At 41.6% G+C, this 25,374-nt stretch overlaps 1 protein-coding gene and 1 long non-coding RNA gene across 2 annotated transcripts in view; both read right to left on the bottom strand.

Annotated features, from left to right (window-relative positions):
• Window positions 1-23,591, bottom strand: part of FER1L6 (fer-1 like family member 6) — a 118,653-nt gene extending 95,062 nt beyond the window's left edge. The window contains exon 1 of the mRNA XM_072999299.2: window positions 23,456-23,591. Within this exon, the coding sequence (XP_072855400.2) occupies window positions 23,456-23,472 (17 nt within the window). The 5' untranslated portion in view covers window positions 23,473-23,591. The remainder of the gene's footprint in view (window positions 1-23,455) is intronic.
• LOC144588586 (uncharacterized) overlaps window positions 1-25,374 on the bottom strand; it is a 404,395-nt gene that overhangs the window by 210,130 nt on the left and 168,891 nt on the right. The gene's annotated exons all lie outside the window — the stretch shown is intronic.

Genomic DNA, 25,374 nt, shown 5'->3' with positions numbered 1-25,374 from the left:
CCGTTGTAAGATTGAATCCACACGGCGGAGTGAGCTCCCGTTGCTTGTCCCAGCTCCTGCCAACCTAGCCATTCGAAAGCATGCAAAAATACGAGTCGATAAATAGGTACCACCACTGTGGAAAGGTAACGGCATTCCGTGTCTAGTCGTGCTGGCCACGTGACCACGGAAACTGTCTTTGGACAAAACGCTGGCTCTATGGCTTGAAGATGGGGATGAGCACCCCGCCCTAGAGTCGGACATGAATGGACTAAATGTCAAGGGGAACCTTTACCTGTATCTGCTCAGCCTGCTTTATCTAAGTGGTGGCTTTGATGGGCCACATCAAAGCGCTCCTACTGCCCCTTATTACTGTATTTATCTTTAAATGAGATTTCATCTGAACAGCCTTTCAAAATATAGAAGGGCTTCAAAGAACTATTATTTAATAGCCTTTCAAACATAAGACTGCCTTCTGTGCACCTGGGCACCTTGGCTGAGGCTTCTCTCACTCCTACCATGGATGCATTGTTAATAGCAAGACATGACAGCATCATCTCCTCGTTTGGGCCCAAACCGTTTTTAAAATATAGGAACACTTAATAGGCTGGCAGCATCCATAAGGAGCTGATTTCCAAAATATGTTCCGCCCACAGTAGAGACAGCAGGGTGCAAAGAGACAAATTGTTAATCAGAGCAGCTGATTTTCAGTTTGCTGAGTGGAATACACCCAAACATTTTCATTTCTGAGGAACAGAAAGCTTTGTTTGCAGAACAAAATGGCATATTTATGCAGGATGCTGCACACATAGGCTTCTTAACCCCGCTTCTCCTTTGACAGGCATTGCAACAGTTTAGGACTAATTTGCCGCTAAGATGTTAAAATATATATATATATAGGAAGAGACATAGAATGAATTATTTCAGCCACAAAGGATAAGCAGGAATATTCTTGCAAGAAGAACAAAGGAACCCTCTTACAGGTCTGTATCAAGTGAGTTCATCCATTCACAGGACCCTTCTGCTTGTGACTTGCACAGATGTAGACCCAGTGGTTGGGGACAGGCCCTGCCATGAGACAAACTGAGGCATCTGCCTGAGATAGGAGATGCTTTAAGGCAGCAGCAAGATGTTGGAACTGAGAACTGTGTGCCGAGAAATTGCCCTCAGACTCTGAAGAGAGTGAAAGAGAAGAATGGCTCCCTCATCGCTAAAACTGAAAGAAAGCTTCCCTTGCCAGCCCAGTTTTTATTCATGGAGTGGAAGCGGGCGCGATCATGTTCTTTACAGCACCTTCAGCATATATTGTGCCCTGACTGTGGACCTTAAAATTCCTTGAGCATCTTCTAAGATCCTAGCCTAGCTATTCTCCACTGCACTGTATGGCATGGAATCATGAATAAATAGCTTAGGAGACCGGTTGGGATGCAACACATGTTTAGTACAACCACATTCAGCATCAGAATAACCGTGATGGTATCCAATCTCCAGTAGAAAAACAAGAAGAAGAATGCCAAAAGCTAGATCATTTATTTTGGCCTATTAGAGAGAAAATCCTACAAGCAACACTCCACACCTTTAGCAGTAAATAAGACAAACTACAAATAATAACAACAAATGAAGGTCATAATATTCATACTCAATATCTACGACTTTGAGACAGCCACCTCACTCGGCCTAAGAGCAGGGCGGACCTGGGTGACTGAAATTTTGCAGCGTACACAATATTGTGAACTGCCCAGAGTATGTTAACATTAATAGGGGAGTACAAAAATGGAAATTAAATCAATAAATATGCTTCTGAGAAAGATTCTAGACAATATGTTTGCTATGAGTACCAGACAGCAAAGTCTGGGGCAAGGGGTTGATGCAGGAGAATGTGATGTGATTCTTTTCCTTGTGATGAGGTGAATCGCATCACAACTTCCAGTCCAAATGGAATAAAAACAAAGTAGACCAAAATTAAGCAAAATATAGGATTACTGAGAAATCTTGATGTTCAGCTATGTTGACACTCCTACTAGTTTCTCTAAGGCTGACTCAACCCATTGAATGAGATCCAATCTTGTTCCAGTATAGAATCAAACTATAAGCAGGACTAATCACTCCACACATTATGCATGCCAAAAGCTGCTGCACCACATAGTGAACTCTCATAAGAAAATGCTGTTATCAGACTGCAGTCATATCTAGTCCGTCTGTTCACATAGTGATGAGACATATGTTGGACTCCCACCATCCCAACCGGACAGCAACTGCCCCCTCCCTCTTACATTTCCCTGCAAGCGATAAACAGGTGCATATTATCTGATACTGGGAGAGTTCTATCCACCATGATCCCTAACCACTGATAGCTCCATCCTCCATGGATTTTCCAATCCAATCTTAAAGCTGTCCGGATTGTCAGCCATCTTGTAACAGCAAATTCTACAGTGCTGACCAAGAAGTACCCCTGTAACTCCTTTTGTAAGTCCTGAACCAAACAATTTCAGGGCCTGGCTGCAGGCACATATGCATAAACTTCTGAATCACAACCAGATTAGAAAACCACATTTTCTAAGAGATCAATTACGCTATTGAAATGAATTAGGATCTGGATCGGGGGTTCTGAAGTTGGTTTAAAACCATGTGGTCAGTGTGCACATATTCTTGGGGAAACTTTAAATCTGGTAGTAAGCTTCATGGTGCCCGTGATGGAGGATGAATGGTGGAGGGTGAGAAAGTAGCTGAGGCACTACTGCCACTGCCTCCCCCTCCTCCTTCTTTCTCTTTCTCACTTTGGAAATGTAGGTTTTGCCTCCAGCAAGGCACAGCAACAAACTCCCCTCTTCTGCGGCCGGAAGTCAGCTCCCCCAGCCACTCCATTTCTCTGGAGGAAGATAGAAAGAGCCGGCAGGCCAGAAGGGATTCAATGATTTTTTCTGGATATCTCATTATATTTTAATGTTTGTTTTATTTATTCCATATTTTTTTCAAAGTGGAATAGTGCTAGAACAGTGTTACAGATGGGGGGGAGGGGTTAAACCAGACCTGACTTCAAGATTACCCTACAGCCCAGAAACCTGTGATCCTGGCATCCAATGCTGTGACAAACCCCAAAGACACAATTTACTCTGTCACAGGTGAGCACACATGCAAAAATTATTCAAAATAAATTGCATTCATAATTGAGTTAAAATAAAAAAGGCCCTCACAGTTATTTTTTAAAGAAAGAAAAACTTTCCAATGACCAAAACAACCAACCAAAAAACCCGCTACCCACCTCCCCAAAAATCATGCTTAGCTGTACGTCATGTGGATTGACATTTTCAAATTGGTTTCAAGCGGGCTTAAGACAACACAAAACCAGGAGGAATTTGACTTGTGACTGAGCTCTAGCTTAAGAATCCATTCAAGTGAATAAGATATACTGTGCATTAGTCTAACTATTTATAATCTTCCTTGAAAGAAGAACTGCTTAGATGACGCTTACTCCCCAGTACATAGATACGTAAGGAACAGTGCAATTCTGAACCACAAGCAATAAATATCATTTACTTTACCTGGATACCTGAGGGCTGCTCTCTAAGGCTTCCATTTCCCCTGGGAAGATTTCCTCCTAGCGCTTGCCTTTCCTTTCACATATTGGACAGATTCCCCACCTCATATCTGTATATGAGATTTATTTATGAGTGATGGGGTTAGTCAGATCTGTAAATACAGTCCTTAAACAGAGAACTTGGTGCTTGTGCAAACACTAGGTTTCCTTGACATGGCTCCGGGGAAGGTTTCACCTTTTCAAACACAAGGTGAAAAATGAAAAGGCGCAAAAGTGTTTCACCTATTTATGTTGGGATGCTTCGTAAAATTAAAGGTGCAACTTCCACACAAAGTGGTCCTTAGGCTAGAAGGCCTCATTGGCAGTCAGCACAGAAGAGAAACAAGAGATTGCGTTTGTACACTACTTCGTGTAATATATTATCCCGCATTCTCCCACTATTTTAAAAATAGTGGTTTTATCCCCTCTCAGATTTCTCTTTTTCCAGGTTAATCATATGCAGCTTCCTCAACTACTCTTCACAGGCTCAGTTTCCAGAGTTTTTCTCATGTTGCCTCCCTTCCCCTGGCTACCTTTCAGTTTCCCAATGTCTTTCTTCAAACTGTGTCGCTCAGAAATGGACAAAATGTTTCAGGTAAGGTTTGGCCCAAGCAAAATAGAGTTGCAGTATTTCACTTCCCTTGATTTAGACACTTAACGTCTGTTGATGCAACCAAGTACAGTAATACATTTTTATTCTTTTTCTTTTGCACTGTGGTGTTTCGCTTGTGGCCTGTCGAGACCCTTAGGCTCCTCTTCACACATATTATTGCCAAACCAGCTGACACATCTCATGTATCTGTGCATCCGATTCTTCCTGCCTAAGTGTAGACCTTCACATTTTCCCCAGTTAAAGCTCATTTTGCTTATTTTGACTGATGTCTCCAACCTCATCTTGGCTCCTGATTCTGTATTCCAAAACATTGGTACTAGACATGTGGAAGTCATATTTGTCTCCCAGGCCAATCAGAGTCCAGCTGGTGCTTCCCAGCCTCCCTGTGCTGCTGATCACTCCCCTGAGGGGGCAGGATGATGAGTCAGCTGCTGAGTGGTCAGCTGCTCAGGGAGGTGGGGAAGTGCTGGTTGGGCTGCTTCCATGATTGGTGCGAGAGGATTGCTGGCTGTGTGCACCATGCAGCAAATGGTGAGCAGACCAGCCGGTTCTGGGGGGAGGGTCCAGTTTTGCCAGGCACCCGGGGTGTCAATATGTATATTCATCTTCCCTGCGAGTTGAACACAAATATCTTACTCTGGGGTCACCTGAGAATTTGAAGTGCACCTCTATCATACCTTCCTCCAAGCTGTTTATAAAGATGTTGAGCAGCATTGGACCCAAGACAGAATTCTACAGCAACCCATTCATCATTTCTCTCAAGGATGACAAGGACCTTTGATACCTCTTTGGGTATGATCTGTCAACTAGCTGCAAATCCATTCAGTAGCACCACCTATCCCACATGTTATTAACTTGGTCATAGGAATATTGTGAGGGATCTTGGCAAAAACGTGCAGAAATCTAGATATTCTACACTTAGGTCACTTTCCTCATCTGCCGTGTTTGTGATCCTATCAGAGACAGGGAGGGAGAAAGAGAGGGAGATTAGCCCAACAAGACTTCTTTTTGAGAAGCCTTTCTGGGGTCTTAGTTATCACCTCATTCTTTTTCAAACGCAGGCAGACCAACCATTGTACTGCTGTTCTAAAACCTTTCCTATAATCAGTGTTGAACTCGCCAAGCCTACTAACGGTTAGTTGTCTACATCTCTCCCCATCCCACCCCTGCTTTTTGGAAGATAAGGGCAACATCTTGTAATTAGAGATGGGCATGAACCGCCAGTTCGATGGTCTGTGCCAGTTCGTTTATTGGCCGGACAGGTGTTTGGTGTTTCAAAACCCCACCTCTGCAGTGGGCACCCACTTGGAGGCAGCAGCCTGCCTTCCCTGCCCTGCCTCCTCCAGGCTCTTGAGTGGGCACCCACCAGAGGAGGCAGGGCTCAGAAGTGCCAAACACCCATTTAGCCACTAAACAAACCAGCACGAACTGACGAACTGTCATTTCGTGCCCATCTGCACTTGTAATCTTTAACCTCATGACAATTCAGAACAATTTAAATCTGACATATGAGCAGCTGAACACTGTAATTCTCTGCAAAGCTACATATCCATTTGTCATGGTTTTTGTGACAGGCTTTTTCCTTTTTGTAGCCTATAGATTAGCAAGTTTATGAACAATGAGCAAACATTTCCTGTTCTTAGATGGTTGAATTACTTGGATTATTAAGGCATATTCGTGGCCTTTCCTTCCTAGGTAGCTTATGCACCTTTAAAAAACAGGTCAAAGTGTCCTTAGCTTCTCCCATTAACTAGCAAAGAAGTGCATGAAACTCATTGCTTTATTTTCCCTTCCCACCCCTTTCTTTTAGAACACCCAGTCTGCATATACAAGATGGAAGAAAAACAGTGTTCTATTGACAAAGGAGGTGTACCTCTGCACATCGTGATAAATGCAGGTGGGAAAGACACTAAGCCTCCAGTCATAAGATATATATCAGGGCTGGAAAATTAACAGGCTTAAGCATGAAGAGGTGTTCCCAGAAAAGAGAAAAATGATGCCTACTGAACCTCCTAATAATAGAGCAAGGAAGGACCTTCAGCAAACAAACAATTCCAATGTCCTTGTTGCCATGCTTGTTTCCATAAATGGCAACATGCTAATGAAGAAGCACAGAAGAGGCTGTATTTCCTGAGAATGCTCGGGAAGTTAAATTTATCTCAGCATTTACTTCTGTCCTACTATCGTAGCACCATTGAGAGTGTCCTAACTTACGGCATTCTGTGTGTGCAGCAGACAAAAAAGCTCTACAGAAAACCATTAAAATTGCCCAAAATATCATCGGACTCCCACTATCAACTCTGGATGACATCTTCACATCCCGCTGTCTGAGGAAGTCACACAACATCCTGAGAGACTCTTCCCATCCTGCTTACAACTTTTTTGAACTGTTGCCGCCTGGCAGGCGATATAGAACAATTAAGACTCGGAGCAGACGTTTTCTGAATAGTTTTTATTCCAGAGCTATAATTGCACTTAACAATGATCTTAAGGACCACCAGAAGTGAACAGTTGGACAGTGTTACTTGGCCTGCAGAGTAGATGTTTGTATTCTTAGTGGGTGATTTTCAGTGGGTGGGGAATGTTTGGGGATTTTTTTGTGTGTGTGCATGTGGGTCTGGTCTCTGGGTGTCTGTGTGAATTTCATTGTATGGGTATACTATGTATATACTGTACTTACAATGACAAAAAATTAATTTGATTTGATTCCATTTATTGATGCAGAAAGCAGTTCTGGATGCCAAAACATGTAAATGGATCCACTGTGAAGTTGCACTCAAGATGTCTGATTTCTCCAGGTTAATTCACTACAGCCTAACACATGGGAGTCAACAGAGGAAAGGGAGGAAATCAGCCTTATTTGCAGCTTGTTTGAATCCTCTTCTTCCCACAATTAAACCTGGGTCTGCTTATTTCCCTCTTTGCTTCCCATTCCATTCCTGTTGGTCTGTCTTTTTTTCTTTTAAACGTAGACAACCACCTGGTAGATATACTTTGATATGTATTCCTGCATCGAGCAGGGGGTTGGACTTGAAGGCCTTATAGGCCCCTTTTGACTTCCCTGCTGTATGATTCTATGAAGTTTTCAGTTAGCCTTGTTTCCAGTTTCTTAAGGAAGCTCTCCTTGGACTGTCTATATTTGCAGGAGGCGCAATTAGAGCAGAATTTCCTTAAAGCTTCCTTTTCTCTCTCTACTGATTCCTCACTCTTTATCCCCCTTTTGGTTGCCTAGCTGTCTTAGCACTAGATTAGCAAACCTTTAAAAGAAAAGAAAAAGAAAGGAATGGAATGAGAAGGGAAGATGAAAGCAGACCCAGGCATGAGGTGGGGAGAGGAGAGGATTCAAATGGCAGCTACTCTCTCTGCTGCTTTGCCTCAGTCATTGCTCCTGTAAATGGCTTTAGATCCAACGGCTACAAACCCTTCTACATCAGCTTAAGCAATCCTGCCTCCTGAACAGAGGTGAATGCATTCAGCTCCAAAAAAGTAGAAGCCCTGGCAACAGAAGGAAAAACTATGGATTGGGAGGGAAAAAACTCCGGGCTGATTTGTATTGTCAATGGAAATGTAGTCAATGGAAAATAATGGGAATGTGACTGTTTCCACATTACTTGTCAATGTAATTGGCAAATGATGTGCTTAGGGGTGAGCAACCTGATGTCTTCCAGATGTGGTTGGATGTCTGCTCACATCAGCCCTAGACAGCATGACCACTGCAAGATGAGCCACCTAGCCCAGACCATGGACTGCCAGTGGTATTATTTTATTGCAGTCTGTATTGTCCAGTTGCATTTGACTTTTGGTAATCTTAATAGTGTTTTTGAGGTATGTGAGATATTTAAGGTGTGGTTTTACCATTGCTACATCCCAGTGAGTTTCCACAGCTAAGCAGTGATGGGACTCAGGCCTCCCAAGTCTTAGTCTGACACTCTATCTATTACATCACACCGATTCTCATTATTTTATTAATATTCTTGAAACTACAAAAATAGCTTTTTAGAAGCAGCAGTGGAAGTGGAAAAGCTGTGGAGAACTCTGAAGAGGACTTTGGGGAACAAATTAGTTTTAGCTCTGGAAAAAAGGACATTCTGCCAGGGAGCAAGCAAAATCCTCTGATGAAGATTTTATTGAAACACGTTGAGTGCCCTTTGATTTATCCCTCTCTCCCTACAAGAATACATTTCTCTGTCTGATATGTATCAACTTTAGGTCTGCTTCCTTTCTTGTGATCTCCGTTCTCCGCATGGTCTTCTCTTTATGGGTGAATAAGCCTCCAATCTGTTTCTCAGTTGTTTCCATTAAAAAAAAAACTGAAGCAGAATATATGTGAAAGCAAAAGACCTAGTCCTCTGGACATTAATAACAATGCCTGGATTTTTATGAGCTCATTCACTGCAAAAGATTTAAGAATTTGCAGGTCAAGAACATATCATTCCCTGAGCTTTCAGGGACAACATTTTGAATCAATGAGTGGGGCCTTGAAATGTTACAGGGTGGGTTTCTGTGATGGAAGCAGTGGGGCAGGCAAGGTTTGGGAAGAGGGCCTCTGGTCCAGCTGGTTGTGGGGAAATGGAAGTCATATCTTTCAAACTCAAAGCCATGGGGAAAACTTTTCTTTTTTGTTTGTTCGTTTGTGTGTTTTTTTCAGGTTGTTTTTTTTTTTTTGACAGCTGGGCACATTGTATAATCAGTCCAGCAACTGCAAAGTCTTGCAGTGTTTCCAGTAGAGATGAAATTATCTATTGTATGATGCATTAGGAATTTTTGTTGCATTAGGAATTTTTGTTGCAGAGTTTTGAATTTCTGTAAAATTCTTTTTGCTACTCAGCAGAAGTACAGAGATCCACAGAGGAGAACAGCTACAAGTTCCTCAGAGTCCATCCCTTTCTTATTAACTGGCACTTAAGGTCTCAGTAGCTCAATCTGAGATGTCTGTAGGAGAAAGCATAAATGATGTTTTGGTTGTTGTGGGTTTTTCAGGCTCTTTGGAGTAGCACTACTCCTGTCCTCTGAAGATGCTGGCCACAGAGACTGGTGAAACATTAGGAAGAACAACCTTCAGAACACGGCCAAAGAGCCCGAAAAACCCACAACAATCATCAGATCCCGGACGTGAAAGCCTTCGCAAATACATAAATGATGTTTCTTTGCATACAGTTGCTTGAAATTACAGGTTTGTATATACTGCTTTCTTTACTTCACACATACTTGGCAACCAACTGAACAGACCAGCAGCAAACAAATAACTGACTCCAACAGACAAAAGTGAGGGAAAGGGCACTCAGCAAAGAGGGAGGGCTCTCTTAAATTCAAAGGCTAGAAAGAGCAATTGGTTAGTGCTGGATAGACAAACAGTTGCCTCAGCCCAGAAAAAGTTCCTCCTGGTCACACAAACTACAGACAGCATGCAAGGTTGCAAATAGAACTCCAACAGCATTGCTAGGCACTACACCTAGTGAGAAATAGTGGATAGAGTAATAGACAAGGACTCAGGGGGCCTGGGTTCCACTCAGCCATGGAAACTCACTGGTAGGGAACACAGAACTGGCAAAACTACTCCTTTAATACTGTATGTCACCTTGAAAGCTTTATTACGGTTGCCATGAGTTGGCATGTAACAGACCCACCGTGTTTCTGGGATGTGTGGAACGCCACCAGGAGTACCCCATACACAAAATGGCTACTAGTAGGGCTCTTATGATGAGAACACTCATAAGCCATAACCAATGTGCTTCTTCTCTGCCTGCCTTGCTGGATGTGGCACAATGAGCCCAAGTGCATGTGATCCAGTACTGGCTAGTGGCTCCAAATTCATAGAGGCAAGGAATCTATTTCAGTTTCTAGTTCAAACTTTAAAGAAGATATCCAAATTATTGAACTGATTCTGGTGATAGCGCTCAGCACCTCAGACAGCTTTTGTGTTACCACCCCTCTGAAATAGGAGTCACCAGCCCCCAGCATCTTTCTTCAACACCCCCTTCTTCTGCACTGACACTGTGCAAATTTAACACACATGCAGACATTTTCACTCTGAACCAGTGGGTCATGGTGCCAGCTGAGAGCTCACCCCTTAAATTCAAACTTCCTACACTGTTGAGTGCCACTCAACTTGAGATTTGTGCCCCCCCCATCTGGAAACACAGGAAAAACATTGCAATTCCCTGAGATGTTACTCAGTACTTTGAGACCTAGCAGTCCAAAAGGATTGTAGTGGATCTGGGTAGAAAATAAAGCAGTGTGTTGCAACAGAAGACTGTTCTCTCCCTTTCCCATCATGTCTCTCAGCACTTAGTATACTGTTTGAGGTTTCCTCTGGTGGTTGCTGATTGTTTAAAAATCACTTAGGCAGTTCATTTGGGTGTCTTGTAGTGTCAACAGCATGTCCCAGCAGCTTTGCTCTGGTAAATATTCAGTTTGGCCCCAGAGACATACTTGATTTAGTCAGTCACCCATGTGCAGAAATATTTTTTCCCATTCCAACATATCAGAGAACATTTCCACTCCTTGAACACCTCACATTGTTTGAAAACCAATTTAGTGTCACAGTAAGCTAGAGCTGACTTGACGGCACATAACTAGTTCATTTTTCAGTTTCTGCTCATCTATATACATAACCCAAAACAAACAAATAAACAAAAAACAAAATCACAAAACACCCTCCCCCCAAAAAACCTAGCAAACAAAGATGGGCAACTGTGATTATCTGCATCTTGTCGGACTCCAGCTCCCATCTGCCATGATCAGAACAGCTGATGATGAAGGATGCTGGGAATTGCAGTCCAACAAGTTCTAGAGGGCTACCTTTAGCTTACTTCATCCATGTATGAGGATCTAAGGATAGCCATGCTGGGCTTTATTAAAGCTCCATCTAGTCCAGCACTGTATTTCCACATTGACTAACCGGACATGTCAGGAAATCTACAAGCAGCAGCACTCTTTAACATTCTGGCATTGATTGTACACAGATGATGGCTTTCCAGTTGTCCATAATGAACCATCATAGTGGTTGTCCATAATGAACCATCATAGTGCCCAGCTGGGATGCATGTGTGTGAGGTTCCATATGAGCATCATCCTTGATTTTCAGTTCATGGGTTGCTTGGTTACTATAAAGACACTGCTTCATGCAGAGTAGAGAGTAGGGAGGTAGCTAATGCTCCTAAATGTTAACGACCTCAGTGAAAAAGAATGTTTTGACATGGTAAGACAACCCTTTATAAAAACACAGCAAGTTTTATTTTATTTTATTTTTTGCTCCTGCACAAAAGCAAAAATACCACGGCTTTTTTCCAACCATTACTGCATTAGGGGGGAAAAGAGGAATTTTTGGTGGAAAAAAAACCCACCTTGAATTTTGTGCAAAATATTCATGCATGCATGCATTCATTACATTTATATACTGCCCATCTAGTGGCAAGCCAAAAATATGCATTTTTGCACCAATATTCACCAGTGTCTGTGAATTTTTCACAAGAAAGGTCCTGGAGTGCACACACACACACACACACACACACACACACACACACACACACACACACACACACACACACACACACACACACACACACGAACTCATAAACTCTTGCCCAGTTAGCAGGAAAAAAAACTTTTGGAATGTTTCGGACTGTGAGATTATTGAGGAGGCTACTGCTAGAACAGAGGTGAGAATTACTGAAATGTCTTGGCTGATCCCTTCAGTAAATAAAGGTTTAACTAAACAAATATCTTCACTTATCTAGCATTTGTCACCACTTCTGAACAAGTGACATAGGACATTTGTCATTAACAGATATTTTGAATCAAGGGAGTAAGGAGCCTCGTGATGCAGTGGTTAAACTGCACTACTGCGGCCAAATCTATGCTCACAACTAGAGATGGGGACGAATATAAAAACGGATCAGCTATTTCTATGAAAATAGCAGATTTGTTTAATATTTGTCAATCTGTATTTGTCAAATTTTAAGTCCTGATGAATACGGATTGATGAATATTTTCCTGTTTTTATTCGTCCTTTGTAAAAAAAAATTTTTTTTAATGGAGACTGGCTGCCCTTTGCAAAGATGGCGGCTGCGGCTTCATTTAGGGTAGAGACGGTCGTGGAGGCCTGGCAGTGTGGGGGGTGATGCTGGCAGCAGGGGCCGGGGTGTTGTTGTTTTTTAGTAACCCTAACTTGTGCTGGAATATGGAGAAAGCCAGAGAGTTCCAGAAAAACATCTACTTCTGCTTCATTGGCTACACAAAAGCCTTTGTTGTGTGGACCACAGCAAACTATGGCAAGTCCTTAAAGAAATGGGAGTGCCTCACCACCTTGTCTATCTCCTGAGAAACCTATATGTGGGACAAGAAGCAACAGTTAGAGCTGGATATGGAACAACTGATTGGTTCAAAATTGGGAAAGGAGTATGACAAGTCTGTACTGTATATTGTCCCCTGGCTTATTTAACTTATATGCAGAATACATCATGCGAAAGGCAGGACTGGAAGAATCCCAAACTGGAATTAAGATTGCCGGAAGAAATATCAATAACCTCAGGTATGCAGATGATACCACTCTGATGGCAGAAAGTGAAGATTATTTAAAGAACCTCTTAATGAGGGTGAAAGATGAGAGCGCAAAAAAGGTCTGAAGGTCAACTTCAAAAAAACCAAGATCATGGCCACTGGTCCCATCACCTCCTGGGAAATAGAATGGGAAGATATGGAGGCAGTGACAGATTTTACTTTCTTGGGCTCCATGATCACTGCAGATGGTGACAGCAGCCACAAAATTAAAAGACGCCTGCTTCTTGGAAGGAAAGTGATGACAAACCTAGACAGCATCTTAAAAAGCAGAGACATCACCTTGCTGACAACGGTCCACGTAGTTAAAGCTATGGTTTTTCCTGTAACGATGCATAGAAGTGAGAGCTGGACCATAAAGAAAGCTGACTGCTGAAGAATTGATGCCTTTGAATTGTGGTGCTGGAGGAGGCTCTTGAGAGTCCCCTGGACTGCAAGGAGAACAAACCTATCAATTCTAAAGGAAATCAACCCTGAGTGCTCACTGGAAGGACAGATCCTGAAGCTGAGGCTCCAATAATTTGGCCATCTCATGAGAAGAGAAGACTCCCTGGAAAAGACCCTGATGCTGGGAAAGTGTGAAGGCAAGAGGAGAAGGGGACGACAGAGGATGAGATTGTTGGACAGTGTCATCGAAGCAACCAACATGAATTTGAGACAACTCTGGGAGGCAGTGGAAGGCAGGAGGGCCTGGCGTTCTCTGGTCCATGGGGCCATGAAGAGTCGGACACGACTAAATGACTAAACAACAACAACTACACAAATCAACAAATAACTTCATTATTCATCACTTATTGGGGGCAACTTCATGCTTCATGACGTGTCAACTTTTGATGACTCACTAAGCGGGACGACTCGCCAAAGTGGTGAGTCGTCCCCATCTCTACTCACAACCTGGGTTTAATCCCAAGTAACCATCTTGAGGTTCATTCAGTCTTCCATCCTTTTGAGGTCAGTAAATTGAGTACCCAGCTCACCAGAGGGAAGGAGGGCAATGTGCAGTCTGCATAATCAAACTGCAAACTGCTCAGAGAGTGCTTTAAGCTTTATGTGGCAGTATATGAGCAGCACACTTTCCTTTGACCCTGCAATGTGGCTTTGAATAATACAGTTTTGATCAATTTCTTTTTTAAAAGAGGGTGCAGTCCTAGTGCCAACAAGAACTACAGTTACATTGATTTAAGCATTATTTAAATCAATGTACCAATTTCCGGGCACGAGACACACAAGTTAAATTGATTTATATGAGCTGCACAAGAAGCTTTTTTCCAACTAGCTGGCAGGGGCTTTTTTAAATAATGTGCTTTTAAATCGATTCAGTTTGGTGTAGTTTTGTGGATGTGAAAATTGTTTTCATTTTAATTTGTGCCTGTGTGGGTTTTGGGCGGTAGGGGTACTGCCATTTTTCCTTTCATTTTTTCCCATGTTCTTTCCTGAAAATTTTATCGCTGCGTCACTTCATCAATATGTTCGCATCTGATCTTGTTATCTCCAATCTTGTTGGATAGGAAAACTATGCAGCTTCTCCAAAAGCTTGCTCCAGAAGTAGGCCTATGGGGATCACACTGAACATGGGGTGTTTGTCACATATGTTCTCATCTATTAAAAAAAAATCTCTTTTTTCATCATTTACTCTCCTAGCAGAACAGATGGGAATGTCTAGCAGCAATGTCTAGCAGCAATGGCCATTCTACCCCCTCCAGCTTGAGGTGTATTTAAATAGAGGGCAGTGAAAAGCCAGAAAGCATTGCTTCCAACCTTGATAAGCTTCACTGTGTAAAACTGCTCACTCTGATTTGTTATATGGAGTTCTCACTGTACTCATCGTATAATTCCCAAATGATTGGGAATGCCATTCTCAAGAATAAAAAATCCAGACAGGGAACAGGCATGAATTATGACAGAAAGAAAGAAGAGCAAGGAAGCAAGGAAGCCATTATTTTACACCCAATATAATTCTGAATAATAATAAATCTTAAAGTAAAATATAAAAATAATTTTAAAAATAATTCAAAACTACCCTGTGTGAAGGTATTCTCTGTACTTAGAGTGTGGAATTAGGCAATTAGAGGTTTCCTTTGAGGGAGAAAAACAGCTGCATCAAATATGGCTGTGGGCATTGTAACTACAAAGGAAAGTAAGTTTTAAATCAGTGTTTCCCGCTCTTCAGTACTCGGATGTTGCTAGACTACAACCCTCATAATCCCCTGCAGGCATGGTCAGGAATGCTGGCGTTGTAGTCCGATGATGCTTGTGGAAACAAAATGGGGAACCTGTGGTTTTAAGGAAGCTCACACCATGTTAAAATCCAGCATTACGTTGGTAGATTACACAGTTTCTAACCTACCTCTCATTGCAAATGACTGACAGATACAATCAGCTTTGTGGCCTTTTTCGGTTCCCAAGACATGCTCCTCCAGCAAAAAGCCAGTGTTCTTGTTCAGAATGTCAGAAGAACAAAGGAAAAGGGCCCAACAAACCAACAGGGAAACACAACCTATGACAACTCTACAGTACCAAATCATAACTGAACACAGAAAGTGCATTTGGCTTCAAGATGTGACATTTACGACAGTTCTATTTTCCAGAACAAGTTTTTAAAATGAGTCTTTAGTGGAGAGAAAGAGAGAAAGAGAGAAAGAAAGAAAGAAAGAAAGAAAGAAAGAAAGAAAGAAAGAAAGAAAGAAAGAAAGAAAGAAAGAAAGAAAGAAAGAAAGAAAGAAAGAAAGAAAGAAAGAAAGAAAGAATAGCTTACAGCTTCCTCCATGTTCCTCATCTCATTTCTTGGCATTTCAGTTTCTCTTTAATGGCCTGGATAATGATGTCTGTGTGTTTTCTGGCTTATAAAAGCCTCCAGCTTTCAGTATGGACTCTGCTTTTTTTTTTTAATAAGACTGGGTGTGAATGTAAGAATGCCACTTTGTGCACACAGAATAATTCTGATGCAGTTTGTAAAAGAGAAAGAAGAATACTCTATAACAATTTCTGCTTGATTAAAAATAAGCCTCATTCTCCTGTCCTCCTCCTCCGTCACCACCATTAACCTGAATCCTCCAAAGAAGGAGAAGGAGCCATTGATAAGCACTTTCTATGATTCTGTAACCAACCATTTATCCACATGACATTTGTTCTATCCAGCCCACACCTAGTTAGTTTCCCAATCAGAGGATCAAGAGGCGCTTTGTCAAAAGCTTTGTCAAGATATATTACATCTATAGTATTCCCACCGTCTACCATGGATGTTACCCAATAAAAAATTAGTTCAGGTTATTCTGGCAAGATTTGTTCTTGGCAAATCCATGCTGGCTTCTAGTTATTACTGCACCATTTTCGAGATGCTTGCATACTACTTTATAGTCTGCTCCAGAATTTTCCCTGAGATTGATGTCAGTTTGACTGGTCTGTAGTCCCCAGGATCCTCTTTTTTACCTTTTTGAAGACAGTGACAATATTAGCCATCCTCCCATCATCTAGCATTTCATCCTCCATTATTTCAAGAAAATAATAGACAGTGGTTCTGCAATGTCATCAGCCCGTTCCTTCAATATCCTTGGATGCAGTGCATCCAGCACCAAGAATTTGAACTCAATACATTAGCCATATATTATTATGTTGCACTGTCTTATAGTAAGCAGAGGTGTTCTGCAGATGACGAGCTATATTATTATTACCATTGTTGTCAAATACCATTAAATCAAAGGTATTTATTATGTTATCAAAAGAACACTTTTCATTGCTCTGCAGCGCCACCTAGTGGCTTTGGGGAGCTTAAATGCCAGGTGGAATTCTGCTCCCCCTGCAAATTCCTTTTGCTTTCCCATCTCCAGAAAAGTATATTTCGCAGTAACAGCAAAAGTAGATGTTATTTTGTATACCACATGAGCATGCAGCTGTGATAGAGATCCCTTTTCCATTAAATGCATTGGCCAAATTTGTCTGATAGGTGGTAAAGAAAGATTAAAAAGTACCCAGAAGTACGGAAACATCAAGGACACTGTTAGGAAAAAGCTAGAGTGTGACAAAAGTCAGTCTGCCCATGAGAATACTGAAGAGATTTATTGCAGCTTCTCATCTATGCACTGGTGTGCATGGAAGATACCAGCCAATCCAGGAAAGGAGCATCAACATAAACATCAGACAGTGGTGCTGGTTAAGAAGACATTCAGACCAAAATCAGGACTACGGAAGAAGTACACAAGTTTATGGTTAACAATGAAGACATTGAAATAGTGGAAGATTTCGTAGACCTTGGTTCAGTTAACACCATCATCTTAGAATTGTAGAGCTGGAAGGGACCGCATGGACCATCAAGCCTCACAGGGAGGCACAGTGGGGAATCGAACTCCCAACCTTTGGCTCCACAGCCAGAAACCTAAACCACTGAGCTATCCAGTTCATCGATCTTAATAAAGACTGCAGCCAAGAAATCTGAAGAAGACTGAGACCCAGCAGGGCAGCAACAAAGGAATTAGAAAAGATTATAAAGTGTGAGGATGTGTCACTGGAGACCAAGACCAAGATCATCCACAGGCTTCTATTCCAGTCACCACGCATAGGTGTGAAATCTGGACAGGAGACAAAATTATTCATTTGCAACATGGTGCTGGAGGAGAGCTTTGTTGATACCCTGGACTGCCAGAAAGAAGGACAAGTGGGTCCTAGGGCAAATCAAGCCTGAACTATGTTTGGAGGCAAAAATGTTGAAACTGAGGCTATCCCACTTTCGGCACATCATGAGAAGGCAGGATTCCCTGGAGAAGACAATAATGCTGGGAAAAGTGGAAGGCAGCAGGAAATGAAGAAGACCCAATACGAAATGGACTGAATCCCTAAAGGAAGCCACAGCCTTGAGTTTACAAGAGCAGGGCAGTTGAGGACAGGACATGTTGGACATTGCTCATTCATAGATTTGCCATAAGTCAGAGGTGCCTTTGTGGCACTTTACAACAGCAACAGTGGTACTTGTGTTTGCTCGCTTATCTATTTATGGAAAGCGCTGGAAAAGGTGCCTTGTTATTGGTTGCTCAGTAGAGATGGGGGTATTCGTATACGAATACAAATACCCCCACACAGCTGGAGTTAACAAGTGTCCAGCCCCTTCCAATCGCTCCAAAGCACCTGGTCAGCTAGCCACTCATCAGCCTTGCAAGGAGACTTGTCTTCCCTCCTTCTGCCAGGAGGGACCCTTGTTAACTCCAGCTGTACGGGGTATTTGTATTCATATACAAATAACGAATACCCGCATCTCTATAAATGCTCAGTAATCCATATAGTATCAGCATGTGCAACCAGCATTGGTTCCTTAACAGAGGCAATTGGTCCTCAGCAGATTAATCTGGTAATTCCAGTTCTTCTTGGATGAGGAAATGGCTCTCAGTCGCTCACCTGAGGCAAAAACAGAGTACTTCCGATTAACTCACTGAAGGTCAGTTCACAAGCTGCCCACAAGCAAATTTGGCTTTTCCACAGTAAATACAGTTAACAAGGAGCTTTCAGGGTGGCTGTGCGCCCTAATTTACTGAAGAGGGCCTCTATTTGGAGAGTTGTCTGAGGCGGAGCTGACCAGAGACAAACTGGGAAGTTATGGCTAGGTTTTGTTTCGTTTTTTGATGTATCATCTGCTGAGACTTCATGGAAATCCTGGAACTTGGGCAGGAGTGCAATGAAAGCAGGGCGGCAAATAATACACAGCTTGCTCAGCTTGCCCTTTTTATAGATATTGCTCAAGATAAAGCTGGAGACACATGGTAGATTATACTGCTGTATTTTACAACCCTGTGCGTGTCACACAACGTTGCTACACTGGAATTCTCTCGGACTGCCAGTCACGGGGAAAGAACTGCAATACATATACTAAAGAACTTTACAGAAGAAATGCAAAGGTTCTTCAGAGAAGAATTCTTTCATGAAGAATCTGTGATTTTTTGGAAAGTGAAATTAAAGCTTCACAGTGAAAGTGAAATTGAAGGACCGCTTCACATGATTCCTAGACAAGGCCTTTTTCTTAACACGCAATAGGTGATGCCGGTTTGCCATCATGCTTGCAGAAAACGGCTATCTAGCTGTCTCTGAAATTCTAGATTCAGCTGACAAGGGAGAAATAAAGTTACTGGCAGTACAGATTCATTTTAGGTGCTTTGGATTCTGTTCACCCAGTTTAATATCTCCACTTTTAGTTACAGCCTTGGAGGAAGAGGAAAAAAAACAAATCTATAGTCTTAAGATTTCTTTGCCACTCTAATACAGGGAGACAAGCTTAACATATATCTAGATCATCAGTTCAAAGTGAACCTGGTTAGCCCTCGTGAGCTCATTCTGAAAAACTCCGGCTCAAAAACAATAACAGCAGGACTGAATGGACATAGCAAACAATGGGCACACAGGCTGCATTATGGTAACCCCTAGGCCAGATGCCATCACCACATCCTGTGGCAAGGAGTTCCACAGACTAACAACCTGCTGGGCCAAGAAATATTTTCTTTTGCCTGTTCTTACTCATCCTAAGAGTTAACTATCTAGCGCAGTGGTCAGGGAACAGGGGTAAATTACCCCAAATGGGGTAAAAATGAAAATCCTGGGGGTAATGAGGATGAGCAGAGCCCCAATATTGATGCTCTCATATCCAAGATGAAGCAATATCATTTCTCCAAAACCTGAAGTTTTCAAGCAAGTTGAAGCTTTCAAAGTAATTTTGAATAGATTCAATAAGATTTCGAATTCAAATAATGTATGATTTCCTTCCTTTCGAATCAAGGGGGTAATATTGGCGTATATAAATTTTTTGGGGGGGTAAAAGGTAAAAAAGTTCCCTGATCCCTGATCTAGCACTAAGGTTACTACCAGCAAGGCTACCACCTTGGCTATTGTGGGCTTCACTCTCCATCTACACTGGGTGTGTCTCTATCCCAGGGGGTTGCAAAGGGGTGAGTATCAGACATACATTTCCTAACATCCATAAATATATTCCCTGTGCCTCCTTGATTGTGGCTTCCTGTTTTCCATATGGTGCATTAGCGCTAAAGTGCCTGTGAAGTGCTGTAGAACTAAGCGTTCGAGGGCAATATGATTAGGGCTCTCCAGTTCCAAGTAGCACAAAATATAAACCCAGTATTTTTTTTTGGAGGGGCGAAAAGGGCACAGGGATTCAAGGAGAAGGAAAACAGAACAAATCTAAATGAATGGAATGTCATTTGGTCTTCAAGGACAAATTCAATAGAATCAGTGAAGAACCCAGTCCTTAAATAGAAAAAAAATGTTGCTTCTGGAAACAGTCTATAAATAACAACAATCGTTCCTTCTTCCATTAATATATTCATGTTTCTGAAAAAAAGTAATCTGTTGCTTAGAGAAATGACTAGATTGTTAAATTACTTCTTCTGTGGCTAGTTATTTTTGTTGCTAGTTTTTAGTGTTGTTTTCCTACCTAAAAAAGCCAATGCGAATTAAGGACATAAAACCTGAAAACGTCCTCTCAAAATGTCACAAAAATTCATTTCAAATATCCTTTAAAGTTAACTTTTGAATTTTGTTACATCTTTCTGGCTTCAGAAAATAAACATCTGCTTAAAACAAATCCAACGAGCAATTCTGATGTGTTGGTTGTTGTGGATTTTTCGGGCTCTTTTGCCGTGTTCTGAAGGTTGTTGCGATGTGTGTTTATGATAGAATTTTAATGATCATGTGAATTTTGATGTAGGACTGTTCAGCCTACAAAAAAAAAAAAAGAATGATGGTAAACTAACTAATCATAAACTAGTCTTAAAAGGCCAAAGGTCAGGAGACTCTTTTCCTGGGACGCAAGAAAGGCTTTGTTTTGAATACAGTAGGACCTCCATATCCGCAGAACAGTTCCAGATCAGTATCCCCTGCAGATACTGAAAAATGAGGATTATTTTGAATGCTATTTTAATAGCAAATAGTATACATAGCATATCTGTCCCCCTCTAGTGGCCAGTTCTGGTAATTTCATCTTTAGAAATATCTATTTCTAGTATTTTTCTTTTAATATTTGTAATATTTTCAGATTGTGGATAAGTGAATCAGCAAATACTGATCCTGTGGATACAAGGGTCCTACTGTAGTTTGATTTGAAACAAGTCAGCTTCAACCCCCATGTGTTGGTAGGCTGGTTGAGATCTGGGCATGGCATTGAAAAAACGGTAACTTTTATCATCAGATCCAGTAGACTACTGTGAGACTCGCACAAGCTTATCTCAGACACCATGCAAAATGGCAATGGTACCATTTCCTAAGTAAAAATTTGCACTTCACCAGGAAGAATATATATGTGCTTCACACCACACTGCTCTTGTCCACTATTACCTGCTAAAAATAGCAGTAGCTTTAGAAGATTTCTCGTGGGAATTTTCCTTTTTCCCCTTGACCTTCTACATTTTTTAACTGGAGATACCAATACTAAACTGGTGCTTTTCTACATGCAAACTGTATACTCTACCACTGTACAAAGTAACCCTTCCTTCTAAAGATATTATACACTCACTCTGTAGAAGTACTTCTATGGGTAAAGGGGTCAGAATCTTGTTTAACTGTTCATCTGCTACTGCTGCTTCACTTAAGGAGAGCTCATGCAACCAGTTAAGTAACAGGAGTGTTTGAGAATTTAATTTTTAAATAAGCAAAAGATTTGTTTCAAATTTGACTCCATTTATGTGAAGATTACAACTCATCTACTTCTCAGACTTGCTGCATAATCCTAACTACTAAATGGGAATTGATCCCCATGTGATAAATCCTTTCATTCTGCAAAAGGATGGGGGGTGTTCTGTGGTTCGTGTTGTGGTGATATAGACAGTTGACACATGATGTTTAGGGACTGTGGGAACACCTGCCCCTATGATTTGTCCCCTGAATGCCCCCCACATTTTGTTTACTTTTTTCAATAAGCAAGTTCAGTGCTGAGTCATTGCATTAATATATTAGTTTAGCGCTAGATCACTTCTAGCACTAAGCATTTTGTTTTCAAAAAAGCAAACTATAAAAGGGTTGGCAGAGGTGGGAACAGAGGAATAAAAGAAGGCAGGGGGGCTATGGGCTGAAATGCAGCTAGAATTATCCAGGGTCCCTGTGTGATGACCCAAAGTGAACAGAAGTGAAAGATAGGCTGTAAATCAAACCAAAGATAGACTCCAAATCAAACTACAGCAAAGCTGTATCACTCTGATTTGGCTTGTCAGTGTCATTGCAGCTATGTTTACTCAGAGAAAGTTCATATTCAGTGAATTCCTAGGGCTGGTTCCCCAATAAGTATACAAAGGATTGCAGTGTAAAACTAATTTAATAGTCTTTCTCCTTCTCAGAAAACCTTGAATTGAACTCTGGAGACAGAAGTGAGCCTTGAAAATCTTCTTGTCTCCATGATGGATGAAAGCAGCCCTAGATATAATAACCCTCTAGTTTGCCATAGTTAACCGCCTACCATATACAAAATCAGGCACATCAAATCCCATCAATTTTAGACATTCCTTATTTTGCACAGAATTAGGATTTAAAATGGTTGCACACCCAAGCTTAACAGTACGCTTCTATTACTATGCGTTCTGCAGCACAATCTTCCAAGCAGAAAATGTTCTAAGGGACTTGGAACTGAGCAGCATCTTTAGAGATCTTCTAGGGGAATATTCAGCCTGGTAAAGATTGATCCCAAACTTGGCTCTGACCCAGCTGCAGCTGTTCAAACCTTGTATCTTTCTGAAAGAAGGCTGGATGGCATGCAGAAAAGGCTTTTATTGTGCTATTTCACTGCTTAATTTGCAGGTTTTTATGGTGGAGGTGGGTGTGCAGGCAATGTCAGATTCAATTTGCCGTTCCTCCCCAAGTTTGTTTCACTGATTCTTCCATCTTTTAAGGATACACGAAGTGGCTCTGTACTGAGGGTCAGATCATAGGTCGGATGTTCTCCCTTAAAACATTATCCCTCCAGACATACAAACCTTTCAGTGCTATGTGCCTGAGTTGTCAAGCATGCAAATTAAAACATATTAAGCTAGATATATGCAATGTTACTTTGTAAGAACATACGATATTTTTCCGTGTATAAGGCACCCCCATGTATAAGACTTTTCTAACCCAAAATTAAGAAATGTAATTGGGGCTTAGCAAGTGGAGGGGAAAGCAGGAATCAAAGTCCTGCAAGATCACTTTGATCCCTGCTTTCCCCTCCACTTATTTTTGTTCTCTCCTCAGCTTAGTTCCGTGTATAAGACGACCCTCAATTTTTTGTCTAAAGTTTTTAGACAAAAGTATAGTCTTATACACGGAAAAATACGGTAACTCTCAGAATCCCAGGATATTGTGGGAGATGTCATTCAAAAATATAACTTCTTCCATCTTTGGACTAGACTATATTTATTAATTTGATTTATACTGCACTTTCCCCACAGAACTGGGACTCAAGGAGGTCCCAACATGATTAAAAGCAGGTGCTATTTTTAAAAAACAAAATCAATAAGCTATAATATTAAAGCACAAATAGACAAATTATAGCATTAAACACAACTGAGTTCAAGTGAATTTTAAAGCACCTTAAAGCAATCATGGACTCCTAGTTTGCCACCAGCATCTTTCAGGAGCAATTTGTAGGCACTGTCTCCCTAGATGTAGTTTCCCTCTCTCACCTCCACAAATCCCTTGCCCTCAATCACAGCTCCTAGCACAATCCATAAAAACAAACTCCATCTCACTACCACAATCCAAAACTATAAACTTACTTTGGTGACTTCTCCATTGTGCTGTTCTCTACACCTACTTGCCAATGGCCTGTGAAAGCCCGTGTCTTCTGTAACTAATCCAGAGGCATGTCACCCTTCTATTGCCACCAGCTACAGGGTTTTCCTCTTGTTAACTTATCCACATATCAGCCACTACGGGCAGGGTGGGGCTGTTTAAACACAGAGCTGCGTTCATGCCTTTGTCATTTGGCCCAAGAATACTATAGACCATGCAGTTAAATGAGGCAGTGCATAGCCAGAGAGTTTGGGCTCTTTCTTCCAGTAGGATCATTCCGTAAGCAAAACTTGCTCATTATTTTAAAACAAAAGCATGGCACCTTCAAGACGATAAAGGTGTATTTGGTAGAAGCAGCCATGGGTCGCAGCCCACTTTTCAGGTGTACCATCCAAAGAAATCAGCTGTAGTTACAACAGACTACAGACTAATACCAGTTTCTTGAAATATCATCATCTTACGCTCTTGAGACAGAGGGTCATCCTTAGCAGGTTTGGTTTTAACCAGCATTGAGAATCCTCATGTGACATTTCAAACCTCTTTTGTTCCAAAACAAATGTTAATGCACACATCTTAGTTGCACAAAACAAAAATATAGGTTTTATTTGACTACTCATCTCCTTTTCCAAAACAGGATGGAAGTTGTCTGAAGGTGCAAATGCATTGTTTAAAAAAAAAATTCTGTTACAATCCCATTTTCATTTAACTGGAAGCAACGTCCATTGGTCTCGGTGGGGTCCTTTTCCCTCAGGAGACATTAGAAGACTATACTCTAACTCTCTAATCCCATATGCACTCTTACCTTGAACATAAAAACCTAAAAACACGATGGCATTAATTGAATAAAAACATACAGCCTTGTCCTATCTGGCTACAAAGCGAATGTCAAGTGGACAGAGATTGCTGGACTAGAACTCAGGAGACCTGGGTTCAAATCTCCCCAAAGCCATGAAATATCACTGGCCGATTGTAGAAAAAGCAAAATATGTGCTGAATACATACGATTCTTCCATCTTTTAAGGATACACAAAGTGATATATCCTAACCAGGGGGAAAGTTAGTTGTACTTTACAAATATCTTTGAACCTTCCAAAAATATTCTATATTGAAGCTCTCGTCTATTTTGAGAAAAGAAATCAGCCATGTTTATTCAGCCCATGCCACTTGACATCAGTTGCTGATCAAACATGGCAGAAGACAGGTGTGGAGCACCTCCTGTGAAGATAGCGAAACTTGCTTTTTATTGTGCCATAAAATCATTTGGAATCAACCCAGCTCTACCATGCATCGCAAACAGTGGATAAAGGCACACAGGGCAGTTACTAACAAAAAGAGAACTTCAGGATTAGACCTACCCAATACACTTCACTTAGAGCCGAATGCCACAGGCAGCTAGAAAGTACAGTTAAAAGAAAGAAAGGCAGTCACAATTAGAATAGATCATTTAATCAGCAGGGATTTGGTGAGTCAAGTCCTTTATACATTCCATAGACTCAGTGGGCCTACTCTTTTTGTGACTTAGGGACGTGGTGGCGCTGCGGGCTAAACCGCAGAAGCCTCTGTGCTGCAGGGTCAGAAGACCAGCCATCTTAAGATCGAATCCACGCGATGGAGTGAGCTCCCGTTGCTTGTCCCAGCTCTTTTCAACCTAGCAGTTCGAAAGCATGTAAATGCGAGTAGAGAAATAGGTACCACCTCGGTGGGAAGGTAAGGGCGTTCCTTGTCTAGTCACGCTGGCTACGTGACCATGGAAACTGTCTTCGGACAAACGCTGGCTCTATGGCTTGGAAACGGGGATGTGCACCGCACCCTAGAGTCAGACAAGACTGACTAAATGTCAAGGGGAACCTTTTTACCTTACATTAAACTAAATCACAACTAGAACAGACTCACCAAATCCCCA

The sequence above is a fragment of the Pogona vitticeps genome, chromosome 4 (assembly GCF_051106095.1).
Source record: "Pogona vitticeps strain Pit_001003342236 chromosome 4, PviZW2.1, whole genome shotgun sequence".
Lineage (NCBI taxonomy): Eukaryota > Metazoa > Chordata > Lepidosauria > Squamata > Agamidae > Pogona > Pogona vitticeps.
This window is presented reverse-complemented; position numbering and strand designations above follow the sequence as displayed.